Genomic DNA, 20,073 nt, shown 5'->3' with positions numbered 1-20,073 from the left:
CATTTAGGTTGGCTTTACTCACACCACAGATTCAAATGGTCATTTTTTTCTGGCACAGAGTTTTCTTCTGCTTTTCCAAGATGCAACTTTATTGGCCAAGCTGCAGTAACTTTTAGGTAAAAGTGGTTTGAAGAGCTCAAATACCTGAATTTTTCAAACTGTCTTGAAAGCCTGTTACAACAACAGCAAAAAGTTAACTGTCTGTATTCTGATATGTCTCAAAGATTTTTGAAATAAGGTCTCCAAAGAACATTTTTTCAAATATGTCAAGTAAAAATTGTTCCAAAGCTTGCTCTCTTTGTATGCACACATATAAAAAGCAAATAGCCCATCAGCCTCACAACCTCTATTTCATATAATCCAGCTCACTTTGAAAAAACAATAGTGAAGAGAGACTGTTCTAAACACTTACACTCTAAACACAGTCACCACAAAAGCCTCAAAAAGTTACAACAGAAAGGTCTCCTAACTCTACCAGGAAAATCAAAATCCAGAAGTTGTGCATGCCTCTAGTCCTTTTTTCCTTTATGAGATAGTATTTTTTTCTGCTTATCAGCAGAGGATAGCTGCAGGGAAACTGACAACTCCTCACATGTGGATTTTTAAGAGAAATTATCTCTCACTGGACTTGGACAGTAGGAGTTAAGCAACTGTTCTGGTTGTTCAGGCACCAGAGGTACTATTCTGAATGGTAATACAGCAGGCAAGCAGTCTTATTTATTCATGAGCTGTAAACTGAACCAATGGACTATGGACCAGTAAGTTGCTACCTGAGACAAATACATGAAGAATATGGTTTTTTAATGCCTTCTTAACAGGACATGAAAAGAGGGCTGAAGAAACATGACAGTACCAAGAACAACAATAATACAAGGAACAGTACACAATGAGGTAGAAGGAAAAGAATATAACCAGAATCTGTTTATTTAATCACTATAATCATCAACACATAAAACTGTTTAAAAAGGAAAGATTTCAATTGCAAAATATAGCAAAATCATGTCATCAAACACACTGACAAGAGTGGGTGAGATGGAAAAAAACAGAAGAAAACAAGAGACCTAGAACAATGCAGCAGTCTTCAGTTTCAGGCAAAACATATCCAAAGGTAACATTCTATAATAACTAGAAGTCCTAAAAACATTATCTTAGCTTTTATTTAAAGCCTTAGAAAATTGAACAACAAAAGCTTTAAGGTGCAATATTAGCTTGTTCAATTCTTTGGACCAAAACCATTCTCAAATGCTCTCTGAAAACCACAAAAAAAGTAGTATTCTTAAACAATGTACTTTCTTTGTACCTTTTTTCAACCTCATGTAGTTAAAATCAGAAGGTCTAAGATTGACTCCAGAATTACCCTAATTCAGCAGTGAGGTTGGACGAGATGACCTCACTGAAGTCTCTTCCAAGCTTTCCCATTCTGCGAACACGCAAAATTAGATTTTGCAACAACTTGTTGATACTGCCTCCTCTCTTCCTCACAGTACCATATCACCCAACGCTATTACACATACTTCCTTCTTGAAATATTTTGAAAATTAAAAAAGCCTAAAAATCTGCTCACAAAAAGTACCTCAGCAATATCACTACTAGACATATGTTAAAATTATATTAATAATGAAAAATCAAGCTATTCAAACTGTCTATGTGAATGTAATTTGGCTCCTTGTGTGAACAAAGCACAGCTAATGATTACCTGATCACAGACATTGTACCCATGGGACACTTGCCTTATTCCATATGTAAGTCTATGCCTTCTTCAAGAATGGAACATTGCCAGGAAATTAAGACTTCTGTACAGACTCACCTGCTTTGCTTTGCATACCTGCAGAATGGTGCAAATACACAGTCTCAACTTAGATAGGCCAAGACTGGTTCACTCCAGAAAGGCCTATACTTACTTTTTTTCATATGTAGAAAGGAGCCAAGAAGTGACTCAGTGCCAGAGCACTTCTAACAGAAGTGCAAGAAGACCTCATAGACACAATTACTCATAGACATAGTCCATGCATAATCATAGATATCCTTCACTCCAGACATGCAAGGCTTTGACTTCTGGGTGTCCCTTTTGATCAGGGCTACAACATTAATGAGGAACCCTCTGCACTCACACATGTATCAACTATTAAAGAGGCAACACAAAGAAAAAGTAGGTAAATACTCAAAGTGAATTTTTATGCAGAAATGAAAGGATATGATTTCTGGTACACTCTTTTATACAATTCCATTTTTGTCCCACTCTGATTTCACCGCATGAAAATAGCATAATTTGAAATCATACTCAAATCTACATCAGCCATTGACAGAGTTCAAATATTTTAATCATCCACACTATTACTTTGAGAAAAATGGTTGGATGTCATGTTTTGTTGACTAAGCCTTAGAAGGAAAGAAGACACTTGGCTTGTGGCTTTCACAGATATTTGTTGATAGCTAAGGAATGGCAGGATTTAATGATCTTGGACTTCATTCCCCACATAAAAGGGAACTACATTCTAGGACAAAGTTTCCCAATATGCAGTCTGCAAAACATCAGATGGTGGTCCAAAAAAAGAATCATAAAAGTGTATTTTTAAAAACGTATACTGCCACACGTTAGCAAGAAAACATTATTGAGGAAATACAAAAAAATAAAAACATTCCAGGTTTAGCCTAACGAAATAGCACTATAAGGCATAAGAAAATGTGACATTTCATAAAATGATCCTTGCATTTTTTAAGGAAATTAAATGTTCTTGAAGCAACATATTCTTCTTTAACATTTAAGTTCAAAAACACTTTCTTCTGTTCTACTGAATTTCCTGAGTCTCCTCCAGAAACAGCCTTCTTACATCCAGTATGTTCCTCTCCTTATCTTACTTCCCTAAGATGTTAACCTATTTTTTCCAGATCTCACTATGCTTCTATTATTGTTCTCTTCAGAGACACCCATTAAAGTCACCTACCAATGAAGCAATCCATCCATCCATCCATCCATCCATCCATCCATCCATCCATCCATCCATCCATCCATCATGCAATTTTTGCCAATTTACATTAACAAACTCTGCCTCAGGTATTCTGTTTCACTCTAAATTTCAGTTACCACTGCTAGAACATCCTTTATTTCACTTTTTCAGCTAGAGGAATCTTCTGTCTTAGGACATTTGTTTCACTTTGTAAAAATTATAGACACCTAGTTCACACCCTATCTCCACTCCCTGAATTACAATCCAGATATAGATACCCAGCCCTTGTCTTTCACAGTCTTCTTTTCAGGATAAATTTTCCTTCCTAATGTCCTAGTATCTTCTCTATTGTTATGTGTTCATATATACTCTGAATTGCTTGGTCTTCTAAGTCAGAAAACAAGCAGCAGTGGCTATGTTAAATTTTTATACCAAAACAGTTCAGAAGACACAGCTAACAAATAATACTGGAAATGTATTTGGAGCTCGTAAGCACAATAATAGTAGCATACCTGGGATACACTCCCTCAAAATTAGTATTTCTGCTCTCCTATTTCCAATACACCACTACTACAAAATTCAAGAAAGTCAAATAAAAAAACATTGTTAAAAAACAGCCAACAGCAATTTTTTTATTTCAAGTACATAACATTTAACTTAGAACAAAATTTGCATGTGTTGCTCTGATGCTTCATTCTTCATCAATTTAAAAACTACAGGTTTTTTTTCTGAGACAACTGAAACTTAAAACTTCTTGATTTAAAACAAGATATAACCTTTAAATTAAATATGTTGATTAATACATACACATTTAACCTATTTATAGGTATTACCAAGTTCTGAATTGATTATTCCCTTTTTTCCAAGACAATTATTTTCACAAGTCATCTAAGTGAAAAACTGTTATCTCCATGAAAACAGGCTTACTAAAAGCAACAAAAAGAATTTTAAACTCAACTAAAAGTGCTTAGGTATGCTACATATTTTAAAAATTGGAAAAATTACTTGGCATTCAAAACTAATTATGTTATTTGGGGCTATCAAGAATAACAACTACGTAAATGATCAGAAAAGTAAAATTTCAGAAATTATCTCCTCTTTCTTGACAGTCCTATTAATGTATTAGAAAGAACAAACTGTTTTACTTCTGTTTTCCATTTCAAATGGACGTAAATTAAATTTGAATAAAGTAAGAACTGGCTGAAACATTATTAAATAAGATGACTATTCACTTGATATTCATAAAAGATACTGTTGAATGAACTGATCTTGACATGTCAGCAAATTCTGTTTCCCAGCATCTGGTAGTTGAGAGCTTTTGCTTTTCTGAGCACTTTGGCAAGATGCATGTACTGTTTGATATGTGGGCTGGGGTGTGTCCTTTTTGTTTTGATTTGTTTTTAATTTGAGAATAAATTCAGCCTGCAGTAACACACATATTAATAATGAAATTTTTAAGTTCACATATTTTTTTCATTAAAAGTTCAAGCTAATGCATTTAAAAGACAGGTTTGACACAGCTTTCTACAAAGCCTCTTTATATGGCCTCTAAAATTATTTGCACCTTATTCTGACATACTTGCAAGAGTTTCTAGGTCAATTAAATTATTTTTCACCATCATGGTTAAACTATTATATATTTTAAAAGACTTTATGACACAGAAAGAATAAACCAAATATTTGATTTGTCTTAGCAATTGAGGAAAATAATTTACAAATGTTTTGTTTGTTACTGAGATGAATATATGAAAAAGACATGTTTCCTTGGAATCTGGGCTGTTTTGCTTTGTTTTCTTTTAATGCAGTAAGAAAACACGGATTTCCAGCTTCTCAGGAAAATTAAGTTTGCATACCAGCACAGAATATCCCCGGGACTTCACTCCGTAATACAACAGTTCGTACTTTCTTATCAGATTTCAAAGCATCCACAGCTTTTGACATCTACAGAGAAAAGGAGGAAGTGGTATAACCAAACACTTTAAAGTGCTTCATTCCAATACTTCACTTTTATAGTAAAAACTATTATTTCCACTTACCATTTTTACAAGATTTTTGCTAAGTGCATTCTTGGCATGAGATCTGTTTAATCCAAGCACCACAATTCCTGGAGGGGAGGAAAGATGACATCATTGTTACAATGTAGTGAAATATGTATCACCTATGTAAATAATTATTATTTTGAAATTATAAAAAAGGCATTGAGGACGGGGGAAAAATGCTAGTGTAATCACTACTGAGATTCTGAAGGAAAATAAACTGATTTATTTTTTTAATACTCAACAGAAATTACACTTACTTTAAGAACAAAAATATGGCCATAGTATCTTAATGTGGAAACAGTACTGACAATAGCTGAATGCAGAATTCCACAACTGCATGCACACATTTCATCTCTGAGCATAAAGTGCTGACATGCAATCAGAAAAGATGCTTAATTGTAAAATATGTATTTTCATACTTAGAGACCCTATCTCCAGAGACTTCTTAAAGTATGAAGGGCTACCAGAGCAAAGACCAGCAACCCCGGTACAGGTAAAAGGCTCATAAACACAGAACGAATGCCACCAATGGAAAACTGTACTTTTGTTCAAAAAGGTACAAAATCAAACAAAAATTCTCCCCAGACACACTAAAATCAAGCTTAATGCTTGGTACATGGTTCCAAACACATATTCACAGCTCCCTTCGTCCAGTTAATAGATCAATTGTCTAACTGACTGATTACCTGTGCATTAGTTTTAATGCTGTGGCAGAAACAAAAATTGTCTTCATTTTGCCCCCTCACCTTAACAGGCACGATTATCAAAGAGGAAAATTCTGAAAAGTCTATTTTGGTAATGCCTAAGTTTACCACAACTGTAGCAATCCTTTAGACAAATACTGCCTGAACCGAACACAACTGCCTGAGTTCGAAACACCAGCACACAGTCCTTATCATGCCCTGCTAACATTTTATCAATCAGGACTTTTTATGCAGACAATGCAAGGATAAGGGGGAAAAAAGGACTAAAACAGGACCAGGAATGAAAGGCAGAAAGGGAGCTCTGTCTCAAACCAAAATGCTCACACTATTGCCATCAACCTACAATACGAAAAAAATGAAATTCCAAACACTCTGTGTTTGCCCAGGTGATTAGTACTTCACCAGTCAGCTTTGAATGTACAGTCTATGTGTCATCTTGCCCTTGTAGCCTTCCTTGTCATCTCAGTGCATACTGCTTCTTCTGTTTTTGGAAAACCTGTCCTCCCTTTAGACTGACCCATTATGTTTGAGCTCCCCTTTCTCTCCTTCCTCCTGAATGGATGTTGCACATATATGCACACAAGACAAGATTTAAAAGAGCTCCTGCTCCTTCTGAAGTCACCAATTTGAAGACAAAGTCTTTCATTTGCTAGCTACCACTTTCAAGATACAAATAAAAATAGTGTCCATGCCTTTCTTGCTTTTAAGGTACAGTCTACTGCTAAGCACAGATACCTCCTAAAAGGAGAGTAGAGCCTGGTCAACCCAAATGACCTTCATTCCCTTGTTCTACAAGCCTGAATTCCCATGTTTATCCCTAAGGCTGGAGATACTCACAAAGGACTGCCTGTAAAGGTTGCTACTCAGCACTTGGTGTTTGATCTGTTTATATTCTGTTAAGCAAAAAGTGGTAGTGTGTGGCACTTTTTTTCAGCTATTACAACTTCTTCTCCAGGAGGAGGATCACTCCAAATTCAAATACTCCATATGTTCAACGCAAGTACATTAGGCAAAAGTATCATGCCATGTTAAAGCATAAAAAAGACCCTTCACCCTGACTTCACTTTTGATTTTCTGGCACTACAAATTCCACGCTTTAATAAACTAAAGATGCTATTATCCCAAACCATACTTCAGTCAGGAAATAGAGTCCTTTTCAGAAGGATTCTATTATACTTAATGGCAATGACACTTAAGGATACTTGAATTTTTCTTCTCCCCACTGGAGCCGAAAGACTGCTACTCCACCACCAACAATAGTGTATTCAGAAGGAAGCTCCATTTAACATTAAAGCACTCGAAAGATGTTTTTTTCCTACAAATGAATGATCCTTGAAGATAAATCACAGAAGTCAATTTTTGCTTGGCAGGCTCAGATCAAGTCACAGAACTACCATTTCTGCTTCCTTCTACAGAAGTAAAAGACAAAGACGGCATCCACTCAATTGTTTACATTTAAGTATAAAAAATATGAAGCAAGAATGGCAAGAGGAAAAGTATAAAAGGTTTGCAAGTGATATCTACATATTGCAAATTTATATATATACAAAAGACTTAGAGTCACATTTTAATAATTTTTGTTCTGATATGCCATTACTACAAGACCTGAGCATCCTGAGGATGAACTTGAAGATCAACTAGTTCCAAGTCCCCTGCAGGGACACCTTGCACTAGACCAGATTGTCCAGAGGCCTGTCCAACCCTGGCCTTGAACACCTCCAGAAACAGGATATCCACAGCTTCTCTGGGCAATCAGTTTCAGACCCTAAGAGTAAAGAATTTCTCCCTAATATCTAAAATAACCTGCTATCTTTCAGTTTGAAGTCCCTCTCCATGTTTCTTACAGGTTCCCTTCAGAAAACAGAATGTCACAGTAGGCCACCCCAAAACCAAATCTTCAGGATGAAAAATCCCAATTCCCTCAGACTTTTTTCATAGGAAAGATACACCATCTCTCTAATCATATTCATGGTTCTTCTGGATTTCTTCCAGCAGCTCCATGTCCTTCCTGTGCTGGTACCCCAGAGCTGGATGCAGGGTTCCAGCTGGGGTCTCACCAGAGCAGAGCAGACCAGAGGGGCAGAATCCCCTCCCTCCCCTGCTGCCCACGCTGCTTTGGATGCAGCCCAGGACTCGTTTGGCTTTCTGGGCTGGGAGTGCCCATGGCTGGGTCATGTCCAGCCTCTCACCCACCAGCACCCACAAGTCCTTCTCCCCAAGGCTGCTCTGATCTGTTCATCCCCAGCCTGTGCTGATACCATGGGTTGCTTTGACCCAGTTGCAGCACGTACTTGGTCTTGTTAAACCTCATTAGATTTCCATGGGCTCACTTCCCAAGCTTCTCCAGATCCCTCTGGATGGCACCCCATCCTTCAAGGTGTGTCAACTGCAGCTTTCAGCTCAGTGTCATCTAAAAATTTCCTGAAGGTGAACTCAATCCCTTCATCTATGTCATCAATGCAGATACCTGTCACTGACATCCATTGGGCCCCTGAGCCATTGACCACTACACTGGATGCCACCATCCAACCAACTTCTCATCTGCTTAACAGTCTATTCATTAAATCCATCTCCCTCCACTTTAGAAAGAAGGATGTTATGGGGAACTCTGCAAAAGGCTTTCCAGAAATCCAGATAAATTATGTGTAGCCCTTCCTTTATCCGTTAACATGGTCACTCCATCATTCAAGGCCAGTGGGTTGGTCAGGCAGGACTTGCCCTCGATGAAGCCATGCTGGCTGTCTTGAATCACCTCCCTGCTCCCATGTGCCTAAGCACAGCTTCCAAGAGGATGTGTTCCATTACTCTTCCAGGCACAGAGATGAGGCTCAGGGGTCGCTAGTTCCCAGGCTCCAGCTTTCTGCCTCTTTTAAAGATGGGTACAATGTTTCTCCTTTTCCACTCAGGAGGGACTTTATCTGACTACTGTGACTTTTCAATAATAGCTGTTATATTGCCATCTGAAGCATTCAATCATGTTTCATTCTTCCTAAAGCACACACATATATATGTGCTTTCCAAAATCCTTTAAAATAAACTGTTTGAAAAACCTGCTTGTGAAAGAGAAGATATTAAAAAGTAATCATCAGTAAATGTAAGTAGAAATAAGTAGTAGTAATAGTAGTAGTAGTATTTGCTTTGTTCGTGTATCTGTGTGGTATCAAAAACATGACAAATCTACTAAAAAGGAATAAGCATTCACATAATGCTAAACCCAGTATTAATGTCATAGTTTTTCCTGGGAGTCATCCCCACATTATTTCTGGGACACACTTCAGCACATAATGTGCATCCATTAAAAAAACATCTGCATACTGAAAACTAACTTCATCTTAACTGGCTAGGCCCTCCAAGAGACAATGATTCCCAGCGTTGTCCAGTAAAGCAGCAATATTCCTGTATACTACCTTCCTAGCCAACCACTAGAGGCAAAGCATATGTAAATGTACAATATGTTCTCTACTTAGAAGTTGCCCCTGCCAAAGAGAAAGCTGCCTGTGGTATAATTCTAAGTGTTTAAGAGAAAAAAAAAAGATAAGAAAGTTATTTTATAAAAGTTATATGAGAAAAATGAAAGCTATATTGTAAAATAAAAGCACAGTAAAAGCAGTGTCTTCTAATGAAATAAGGATACATACATTTCTGGAAGACAGCTTCAAAATACCTGTAAATTCCCCGAAACATCCTGGTTTCATAGCACACACTAAATTTAATACTGGAATAAAGTGAAGATATTAGACACTGGTTTAACTACTGTTTGTATCAGCACACAGAAAATCTTACTTTTAATAACGGTCTTCATCTCTTTTATCTTGCACATTTTAGAGAATAAAACATTAATCCTCAATGTTTAGTAGAAACACATTTAAATGGTTACTTAAAAATTAATCTTGTCTTTAAACCAATATTAGTCAGTTTGTCAGAGTTCAAAAGATTCACTATATCTGCATATAAAGTACTTGCAGAATATTTAAAATTTATTTTATTATTTATTTGCATTAAATACACACACATGTCATTTTCCATAATTAAAAAATGTTTTAAAATGTCAGAATTGTGCTTTGAAAAATGGAAGAAGGATCAAACTAAGTTATTTCTAAGCTTGTTTCACTTAACTACTCAGATAAACCAAGGCAGACAAATGGACTTGGATGTTTATTACTCTAAAGTAGTTTCTTAAGCAAAACAGGAACATATGGTGAATATATGATGCACAATTCTGGTGGCTTTCATTAATCATCTTATCAAGAAGTATTTAAATGAAAAATCACACAGATTTGTAGTAACCACCACTTTTTAAAAGCACCAAAACACTCTTCAAAATCCCCTATCTGAGTTTCATCTCTAAATTCTGATTTAACTTTTTTCCACACTTTGTAAATTAGTAGATTTCACCTGCTTAGCCCTGCTTTAAACACAGTAAAGGAAAGGGAAGCTTTTCCAATTTATCAGCTAGCTATCAGCTTCCAACCTCTGAGCAAACAACTTTAACCAAGACTGATTTGTTTTTGCCCATTCCGTGCACATTAAAATTCTAACTGATGAAGACCAAAAGCTGTCTTACTCTAAACTGAACCAAAACTAGCTGGGAAATTTGACCATAAGGATCATTCTAGTGTAAAATCTAAATTTTATATAAATATTTTTATTGCATTCCAGCAAGTGACACTGCAACACTGGAGTCAACACTAAAAATATATTTCTCCCAATTGCACCTATAACTTAAAAATCCAAGGCACTAAGTTCATTTAAATTTGTAATGGGATCATAAATGCAATTTGACTAAGTTCTGAAATGTCAATAGCTGTAATACATTTCAGCTAGTGATGATCAAACAGAACAACAAAAGAAGGGAAACATATATACTTCATTTAAAAAATCTAACACACTGACAGTCATCTTTACTCACAGAAAATTGACACTAAGAGCTTCACAGGTTGCAACATGGGGAGAATATACAATTATGTTTCAATCACATTCTTCAACAATCTCACACCTTTTGTATTCTAGTTCAGGTGTCAAACGTGGAAGCTGGAAAGCCTTGAGTTAAAATTTCAATAACTAGTCTTTGCAAATATAGTCTCAAATATAGTCTCACACAACTATTTTTCAAACACATTCTTCAACAATCTCACACCTTTTGTATTCTAGTTCTGGTGTCAAATGTGGAAGCTGGAAAGCCTTGAGTTAAAATTTCAATAACTAGTCTTTGCAAATATAGTCTCATTTTAGTTCACGTTTAACAACTTCCCAAGACCTGGGGTATGCAAATCCCATGGAAATGATATGAAGCCAAACAGTTTGCTACTTTGCCTACATGCAAAGATTTGTCTAGTGCTACAAGACATGTGCCTATTTGTGAAGCAGTGCAGCCAGTTTTCCTTCCTCCCCAGTATTCACAACACATCCCTCTCTGAGCAACATGGAAACACTAGATAAGTGCAAGAGCATCAACAAGCATTTGTGTGCCACAAAAGGGACAGGGACAGGGAACAGAACAGAGAACAGGGTCTGACCCTGTTTAGAGTCAGAAACGATGTAATGAGATGGTGCGATGAGGCCACGGGGGCACCAAAGCAGCATGTGAGAAAGTCTAGAACATTAAATGCTAGATCAAGGAATGGCAGGGTAGAACACAGAAACAAAGACCACAGGGGTGCTTATAGACCTGGTGTTCTCATACAGCAGAGATATTACATGCTGTAAGCAGATACATATAGATGAACTTGGCATACAAGGTGAGGAGGAGGGCGTGTGATAGCACTATACGGAGGAAGCAGAGCCATGTTTCTTTTGCAGAAATGCTGCCTGCTCTTTGTGCTGCTGAAGAAGGGATATGAAGTTTATGTCTCTTTCTGGCCTATTTCTACATCCTTGTTCTTGTATTTTTGTAACAGTGTTTGCTTCTATGTCCTTCTGAAAGACAATACCAAAGAAAATTCCTTCTGCTTAGGAGAATTCATTTATTAAAAATACACTGATTGAACCCTTCCTTATGATAGTGACAGTTGCTTTAACATTACAAGTACTGTCTCCAAGTTTTGGGGCATTAGGCTACATATTCAGTAAGAAACACTTCCATTACATTACAAAAACCATGATTCCTAGCTGATTCAAGAGCTGGAACACACCGCCTAAATCTATGTTTGTTGCATAATATAAGTAAAAGTTGAGTGCTATGTAAGATTGTTATATTTTCTACTACTTCTTGGTAAAGCACAAAATAAATAAGGAAAAACACTTCTAATATTTTACAAACTCTTCTTTGCTCCTGTCTTGTCTCTTTCTTACCTTAAAATAATCCCAAAAAAATCTGAATAGGTGTTTTAAATTAATTTCGAGTTCCACAGTTGACTGGAAAAACAAGATTAAAGTACTACATTTTAAAGAAAGTGGAAAGAGTTGGGAACAAAGCTACAAGGCAGAAGAAAATGTCAGGATCAGATTACATCATCTTTACTATCAATCCTAAATAATGACAAAAACCTGCCCTCACATGAAAGCATAACATCAGGTTTCCCCTGAAAAAGAATAAGCTTCTAAGCCTCATACTAAAATTCAAAGCTTTAAAGTTATGTCTCTCTGTGTGTATACAAATCTAGGTACAGGCATACTCAACGCACGGGCATTTTCCTGAACCAGCAGCAGGTCTGAAATAACTGAGTTAATGCGCTCAAAGATGTAAACTAAACTGTGCAACACATGTCTGTCTCAACACATGGTGGTTCTAAGACATATTCTCCATACAAAGAGATTCATGTGCTGCAGATAATCAAAACCCTACACTACAGCCCTCTCCATAAAAGCAAGTAAAATATCACAGCTATAACAATAAACCCTCAGGAACAGAGTTTTCACTTACTTCTTCTCCACCATTCCTAGTGCTGCTGTATTCACAGGAGAAGGAAGTGACAAACACCAAAGGAAGTGGAACACCTCCAGAATCTGTTGAGCATCACATCAGAAGAAGTACAAAGTGTCTGTGCTGTCATGCACTGGCTGCAGGTCACTAATAGATTTTCTTTCTTTTTTTAACCAGGTGAGTTAAAATACTCAACTTGGTATAGTTGAGCAGAACAAGGTGAGCAGTAGCTGACAAGACTAAAAGCAAGGAGAGGGATGAGATGGTTATTAGGAAAGTGGCATGAGATAATACTGAAACCATACCTTCCAGCACAGAAAACACGGATATCAGTTCTATGCCCTTCTCTGCTCCCTGCCCACAAGCACAAAACTGATGTCCAAAGCAGAATGACCCTAAAATTTGCTGCTAAACTTTTATTTTCTCACAATTAAGAGTGGCAAACAAATGCCAGATCAGAGAGATATACCTCGCAAACACAGTACATATGCTGCAGTACTCTGGAAGAGTGATGCTGTTGACACACCGCAAGGACAGGATGCCATCCATAGCAACCTAGACAAGTTCATGAACTAAGCCCCTGGGAATGAGATTTAACAGGCCTAAGTGCAAGGTGCTGCAAGTGGGTACAAGCACAACCCCCGGTATTAACTGAGGCTGTGGGATGAACAGATGGAGAGCAGCCCTGATGAGAAGGACTTGTGGGTGCTGGTGGATGAGAGGCTGGACATGACCCAGCCATGGGCACTCCCAGCCCAGAAAGCCAAATGTGTCCTGGGCTACATCCAAAGCAGCGTGGGCAGCAGAGGAGGGAGGGGATTCTGCCCCTCTGGTCTGCTCTGCTCTGGTGAGACCCCAGCTGGAACCCTGCATCCAGCTCTGGGGTCCAGCACAGGAAGGACATGGAGCTGCTGGAGGGAGCTCAGAGGAGGGACACCAAGGTGACAAGAAGAACAGGACACCTCTCCTACAAAGATGACAGAATTGGAACTGTTCAGCATAGAAATGAGAAAGCTTTGAAGTGACCTAATTGTGGCCTTCCAGTACCTGAAGGGAACCTACATGAAAGACAAGGCAAGATTATTTACAAGGGCATGCAGCAACAGGACAAAGTGGAATGGGTTCAAATTGAAAGAGAATAGGTCTAGGTTAGATAACAGGAGGAAAGTCTTTACTGTGAGGGTGGTGAGGCATTGGAATAGGTTGCCCATAGAAGCTGTGGATGTCCCGTTCCTGGAGGTGTTCAAGGCCAGGTTGGACGGGGCTCTAAGCAAATCTGGTCTAGTACGAGACGTTCCTGCCCACTGCGGAGGAGTTAGAACCAGATGGTATTCAAGGCCCTCTCTAATCCAAACCGTTCGACGATGAAGTGAAGAGGCAAGAGGGACCAAGCCGACCCAGTTCTGTCACTGCCATGCCGACAGCTCCCAGCACCCCGCGACGCCACGCCGGCCGCGGTGACAAGGAGAAGGAGGAGCCACCGCTCTCTTCCCGCCCCTCGCCGCCAGGCAGCTCCCCCAGGGCCGCCCTCTCCCTGCCCCGCAGGGGTCACCCAGGCCGGGCCGGGAGAACGGGTGCGAAGACGCCTTCCCCTCGTTACCTTTGTGCTCATCATCCAGGTACCGGACGCGCAGCTCCTCCTCCTCCTTCGCCTGGGAGCCGTAGCTCCTCCCGGTCGAGGAGAGAGTGGCAGCGGCGACGCCTCCCCGCAGCGGGGGTGCACGGTGGCCGGTTCGGCCGAGGGCGGCGGAGGTCGCGGCGGTTGCGGCTGCGAGCCTGACCCGGGCGCGTAGGAGGCCGAGCCCGCCCAGCGCCGCCGCCACCGCCATCGCTGCTGCCGGCGCCTCCTCAGCCTCTCGCGGCCCCGGCCCCGGTCCCGCCGCCCACGTGACCGGCTGCGGCACGCACGGGCGCCCCTCCCCTCCCCGCGCCGCCGCCGCCGCTGCCGCCCGGGGCCGTGGAGAGGGGGCGGCTCGGCTCGGCTCGGCTCGGCTCGGCTCGGCTCGGCTCGGCTCGGCCCGGCCCGGCCCGGCTCCTGCGGCCGACGCATACCGGCTGGTGCTCGTAGCAGAAAAAAGGCTCGTCGGCCAGGGGAGATCTGAGACTTGACAGAAAACCAGCCCCGTCCTGGGCCGCGTCAGAAGCAGCGTGGACAGCAGGGCGAGGGAAGGGATTCTGCCCCTCTGATCCGCTCTGGTGAGGCCCCACCTGGAACCCTGCATCCAGCTCTGGGGTCCCCATCAGAAGACATGAAACTGCTGAAGGAAGTGTAGACGAGGAAGGTGATGAGGAGGCTGGAACACTTCCCCTACAAAGACAGGTGGAGGGAGCTGTGGCTGGTGAAGAGGAGGAGAAAAGAAGGTTGTGTGAAGACCCCATAGCAGCCTTCCGGTGTCTGAAGGGAAGTTCATCAGGATTTGTAATGATAGGACAAGCAGAATTAAGAGAGGAAATTTAGGTGAGATTTTGGGAAGAAATCCTTCACTGTGACAGTAGGTGAGATGGTTAGGTTGCCCAGAGAGGTTGTGGGTGCCCCAGCCCTCCTGCACTGAAGTTGAATAAGGCCTTGAGCAACATGGTCTAGTGGGAGATGTCTCTGCCTATGGCATGAGAAGGGGATTAGGACAGGATGATCTTTAAGGTCTGTTCCAACCTCTTGACCTTCTGTCATTCTGCAGTTCTCACAAGCTGCCTGCAATACGCAGGTGCATGGACATATTTCTCACCGGTAAAAAGCAGATGTTTAGTTTCTTCAGGGCATCATGATACTACTGGAAGTTGTGCAGCACATTTATTTCCAGTGAACTTGAGAACATCCCACCTTAAAGGCAATGTGCTGAGGCTCTGTTGTGCTGTGTGTGGTGACATCAGAATGAACACATGTGAACTCTGCATCACTTGCTTCTTCCCCCACATCAGCCATGGCCAGGCCTGGTCATGGCATCAGCACTGAACAAAGAAAGGGGCTATGGTCAATAACAGAAGCCAGGTAGCACATGGTTCTGTTTGCTGCAATAAAAGCCATCCTCCTGTTTTGGGGCTCTCAGAATTAACATTGTGTTGCAAAGCTAAGGATCAATTAATATGCCTTGGTGTTTAGAGTTGGGTTTAGGTCTCTAAGCAACACTGACATGGTGTCTGCTTGCCCTCCATGGACACCAACAGACATACCAGCATGAAACAAGTCAAACAATAAAAGTAGTAATAATAGAGGTAGGAGGTAATTGCTATGTTTTCTTGTAAATTCACGATTCAAGACTGCTATGGCCTGTTTCAAGATGGTTGAAATTTCAGCAATCCATGTGGCAGTACCATAACAATTTAGTTGAGCCAGAATGTGCATTAGATATAAAAGAAGTTGACTTGTTTCCTTACACAGGACCAGGCAATGGTTGTTGTAACTGCAGTTAATGCAGGTCAGTAATAAGGCTCTTAAAAGCTGTTAAGTTTGTCTTCTTCAAGTTTATTTCCTTCAAATTAGGCCTTGAGAACTGAAAACGTGCCTTTGAGCCACCCCCTGCCATTTTCATAATTCAGTGTTACTTAGTCAGAGGAGTAAAGCTGTAGTGCTTCTGAGCAGAGGCTCAGATGGAGCCATTTTGGTTGCTGTTTCAGAAAACTAGCTACTGCATTCCTTCATGCGGTTGCTCAGCAGCTCCTCCATGTCTTCCTTTTGGAGAAATGAAAAGTCTAAAAATAATGTCCTATTTGTTCTTGTAGAGCACCATGAAGGGCAAATGCACATGTGGGGGGTGGAACAGGCAGACTATCGCCTTGCATTTATTATGTTTTACTATTTAAACAGGGCAATAGCTTGTGATTCACAGCCCTTTCCAGTAGAGCCCGTAGTATGCCAAAGAGAAGAAAGAAATAAAGAAGTTTTGTTTGCAGTTGAAGAACATTCTAGTTTATGAGAAAGAATTTTGAAATGTCATATCCAATTACATCAATAGAAACAGAGAGACAGTACTATTCTAAAAGATGCAGAAGATAAAAAGGCATTAAAAGCAGAATGACATTCACTGCTGCATCGTAATGTTGCCTTGAAGCTGAAGGCAGACATTAAGTCATGTGCAGTGGTTCCCAGACTGAAAGACTAGTGAGCACATTTGTGGGCAGAGGTCAGTAAGTGCGGTCAAGCCAACAGATTCATCTCTGTTGTAGAAACACAGTCATTTTTAAACAAATTTTAGAAATTCAGTTTTCTTTTACATGCCATGGTGTGACTTCTTTCTTTGAGAAGTGAAAATTTCATTTCTAGTTATTTTTTCTCTATTAATGTGTAAAACTAGACAATAATATATGCATATATGCATGGTTTGTTGCAGTTATTTAATACTGTACAGCATTTTGCAATACTGTATTTTCAATTCCTCTCATTCCCTGGCATGCAAGCATAATTCAGGACTCAGGTAAAAGCAAAGTTTTCCATATTCTCTTGTTCCCTGCAGTAAACTGTAGTTTACTTCTAAAACACAGCTTTGGGGTCATAGTAGTACATGGAAAGGTAAAGTATGTTGACATGGAAAATTATTATTTAAAGATATATCCTAATTTTAAAAAATTTAGCAACTAGGAGACAGTTGTAACTTCCTAAATGACATATCACACTGCTTGGTAGCTGGATTGCTGCTACACTCAGAAATCCAAATATTGATACTTGGTGATGGGTAAAATAAACTGACTATAATAAATCTTGACTCAGCCTTCCTTATGTCCACAGAAGCAGTGTAGATGTAGACTAGCTTACCAAATTCTCTGTACTCAGATGGGATTTTCAGTACAATCCCTCAGTCACTGTCTAATCCAAGAGGAGAAACTTGAAGGTCCTTCATCATAATGTTACGTTTGGAGTTGCCTTGGAAAGCCCATTTACATCAGATTACAGGTTTCTCACGGTGTACAGGTGAAACTGACAGGTGAAATGTGCAGCCCCTTTTGTAGCTTGATTATGGCTTTTGTTTGATAATGTAATCTGAAGGGGGTCGGTTGGGGCTTGGGGACAGCACAGTGCAGAGGTGCAGAAATTGGGAGACTGTTTATGTGGTTTTTGGAAAGGTTTCTTCATAATACTGTTCTGCATGTGTTGGTGCAGGGCACCTGCCATGGTTCATTTTCTAGAGGAGCAATCTCAGTGCTAATTAGGCATAAGAGAAGCATGTGGTCTCTAAACTTTATATCCAAATTAAGTACCTAAAACCAAAGTGTGTGAAACTACTTGTGGATATTCAGTGAGGGATCTTGTGCTATTAAAAATGCTAATAAATAATTTGAAATGAGACAAATAATTGCATGCGTATTTATATAAGATGCAGTTTTACAGTGAACAATGAAAGGGTTCAGACAGAATGTACAATGAAGCAGGAATACAGGCAAGGAATCTCTCCTATTTCTAAGTTCCTTTAATTTTCTTACATTGATGCAGATGAGGTGTAACAAGTAGTTTCATTTTCTCTGGATGAACGTATCAGTGTCAATGGGTAAAGTGAAAAGGGAGCATGTTTTAGAGGAAAAATGTAGTGCCCAGTTTTGGCTTTTGAAGCTAAATACTTTGTCTGTCTTGCAAATTGAAAAGTAATTGTCTCCGTAAAGGGACTGTGATATTTGAGAGTGAGATCTGTCAGCTATCCATCCTCTAAAGTTGGTTTGCAAAGGTTGTTTCAATTTCACACCACCCACCAGAAGCATTTGTCTCTTCTAGTTTTCACAGTTCACTTTTTATCAACAGCAGGATTTTTCTGATTATTGTGTTATGCAGTTAGTACATTTGCCTTTCCTATCTTGATTTTTAACTTTTTGTAAAACCTTTTTGATCTTTTAAAACTGATAGTGATAAAGACACAATCCTTGTTATGTATTTATTATTAGTAAGCATATAGCACACACAGCATGTTCCTTTCTTGGCACTGAGCCTATTCAGTATGTTTTGCAGGCAGCTGTTTCCTTAGATTGTCTATTTTCTTTCTTCTCAGTGCAGCTTTAAGACTGTAATGCCAAGATATAGAATGTTTTTACAACTTACTTATTCTCTTCAGGAATTACTCTTACTAAACTTGGTCTACTTGGATATGCTTACTGGCTTGCTTACTTGCTTACTTGCATTTGTTACCTGGTTCCAGCACATGTTACTGAGAACTGTACCTATGTGTCACTCATGTCTTGGAGCACAGAGCAGATTTTGACTTTGAATTAATGTCAGCCCCATTTATTTGTGCATATACTCCTTCACCTTGAAAATGGAGAGAACTGCATTGGATTAATATAGTGGAAAAGTGCATGGCATATGTGAGCCAATTACAGGGACTTCTTAAAATCCCACTTCCCAAAATTGTCTGCCCATTCTCCTCAGATCACAAACAAGACATAATGCTAAAACAATTACAGGAATACAAACATGCTGAGCAAGGCCTCTTCCATGGGTGAATTGGCAGTAGCAGCCACAGGGCTACAGCTCTGTAATAGGGGAAGATCAGAACCTAGGGAGGCCTTTAGGTACTTAAAACTGGAATTGAGCAGATATTTATTAAACAAAATGTATAGAATATTTTTATTTTGTGGCAGGGTGCACAACTTATCCCTAAAGGACATGAAATAAAGATATTTATTTTTATGAAGTTAGATGTAAACACAGATACTGAAAACAAAGAATTTACACACAGTGAAGATTCTTAAAAATTGATAAATTTTGTATGTAGTTACAAATTCCAAATATGTGCATGCTGCTATGTCTCCTTTCACCAAAGTTTTTAAAAAGCTTTCTTGTGTTTTTAAAGTAGTTCAACACATCAGAAATTTACTGAGCCAGCTAGATAACTATGCATTCAGGCAAACTGCAAACCAACTCTAGCATCATACATTAATGCTTTTCTTACAGTGAAAGTACAGTGAGTGTTTTATTAAGATTGTTGAAATCATTAATTTTCATCATGATCTGGTAAACCTTTGTCTGAAGCAGTAATCCCCTTCCTTATCTGTATCCTCCTGAAAAGGAGCCAAGAGTGATGTTAACTGTGCCTGAGAGAATCTTTGCTTTGGCAACAAGAAGGGCATGCTCTCCTGTAGTATACTTGGGTCAGTGGAAGCTGCACAAGAAGCACAGAAACCAGGGAGAATGTGACTAATGTAATCAGCATTTGATTTAAGGTATTTGACATGAAATTCTAGTAGAAAATTGATTTTCCTAGTTTTATCAAGGTACTTTTATGTGTGGTGAAAGGCTATCAGGGCTGCTGCTAAGGAGGTAGTAAAACAATATTGTCAAATCTGTGATATCAAGAAGGATGGAATAGAACTAGGTATTAGCCAACAGAAGGAAGCAAATACTACCTTAATCAGAATAGTATCTAAATGCAGAGCATGCTTTTCAAGTATGCAAGCGTTTGGTGAAATAAAAGGGGAAGTTCATCTGAATAATATTTTGTTTAAAAATTTTTTAATTAAAGTAATAAAGGACATTTCAGTAGAACTCTCAATGAAGCAAGTTAAAAATTTGTCACCATTATAATCAGGGATTAAAAATA

General features: G+C 39.5%; 1 protein-coding gene across 3 annotated transcripts in view; it reads right to left on the bottom strand.

Annotated features, from left to right (window-relative positions):
* The window catches only part of AUH (AU RNA binding methylglutaconyl-CoA hydratase), a 106,813-nt gene extending 92,426 nt beyond the window's left edge, over positions 1-14,387 (bottom strand). For all 3 annotated transcript variants that reach the window (XM_062513247.1, XM_062513248.1, XM_062513249.1), the window contains exons 1-3: positions 14,154-14,387; positions 4,985-5,052; positions 4,802-4,889 (exon numbers count right to left, since the gene is read on the bottom strand). In XM_062513247.1, the coding sequence (XP_062369231.1) occupies positions 4,802-4,889; positions 4,985-5,052; positions 14,154-14,382 (385 nt within the window). In that variant the 5' untranslated portion in view covers positions 14,383-14,387. The remainder of the gene's footprint in view (positions 1-4,801; positions 4,890-4,984; positions 5,053-14,153) is intronic.
* Positions 14,388-20,073: the final 5,686 nt, after the last annotated feature.

The sequence above is a fragment of the Cinclus cinclus genome, chromosome Z, assembly GCF_963662255.1.
Source record: "Cinclus cinclus chromosome Z, bCinCin1.1, whole genome shotgun sequence".
Classification (NCBI taxonomy): Eukaryota; Metazoa; Chordata; class Aves; order Passeriformes; family Cinclidae; genus Cinclus; species Cinclus cinclus.
Note: the sequence above shows the minus strand (reverse complement) of the source record. Positions and strands in the feature narration are given on the sequence as shown.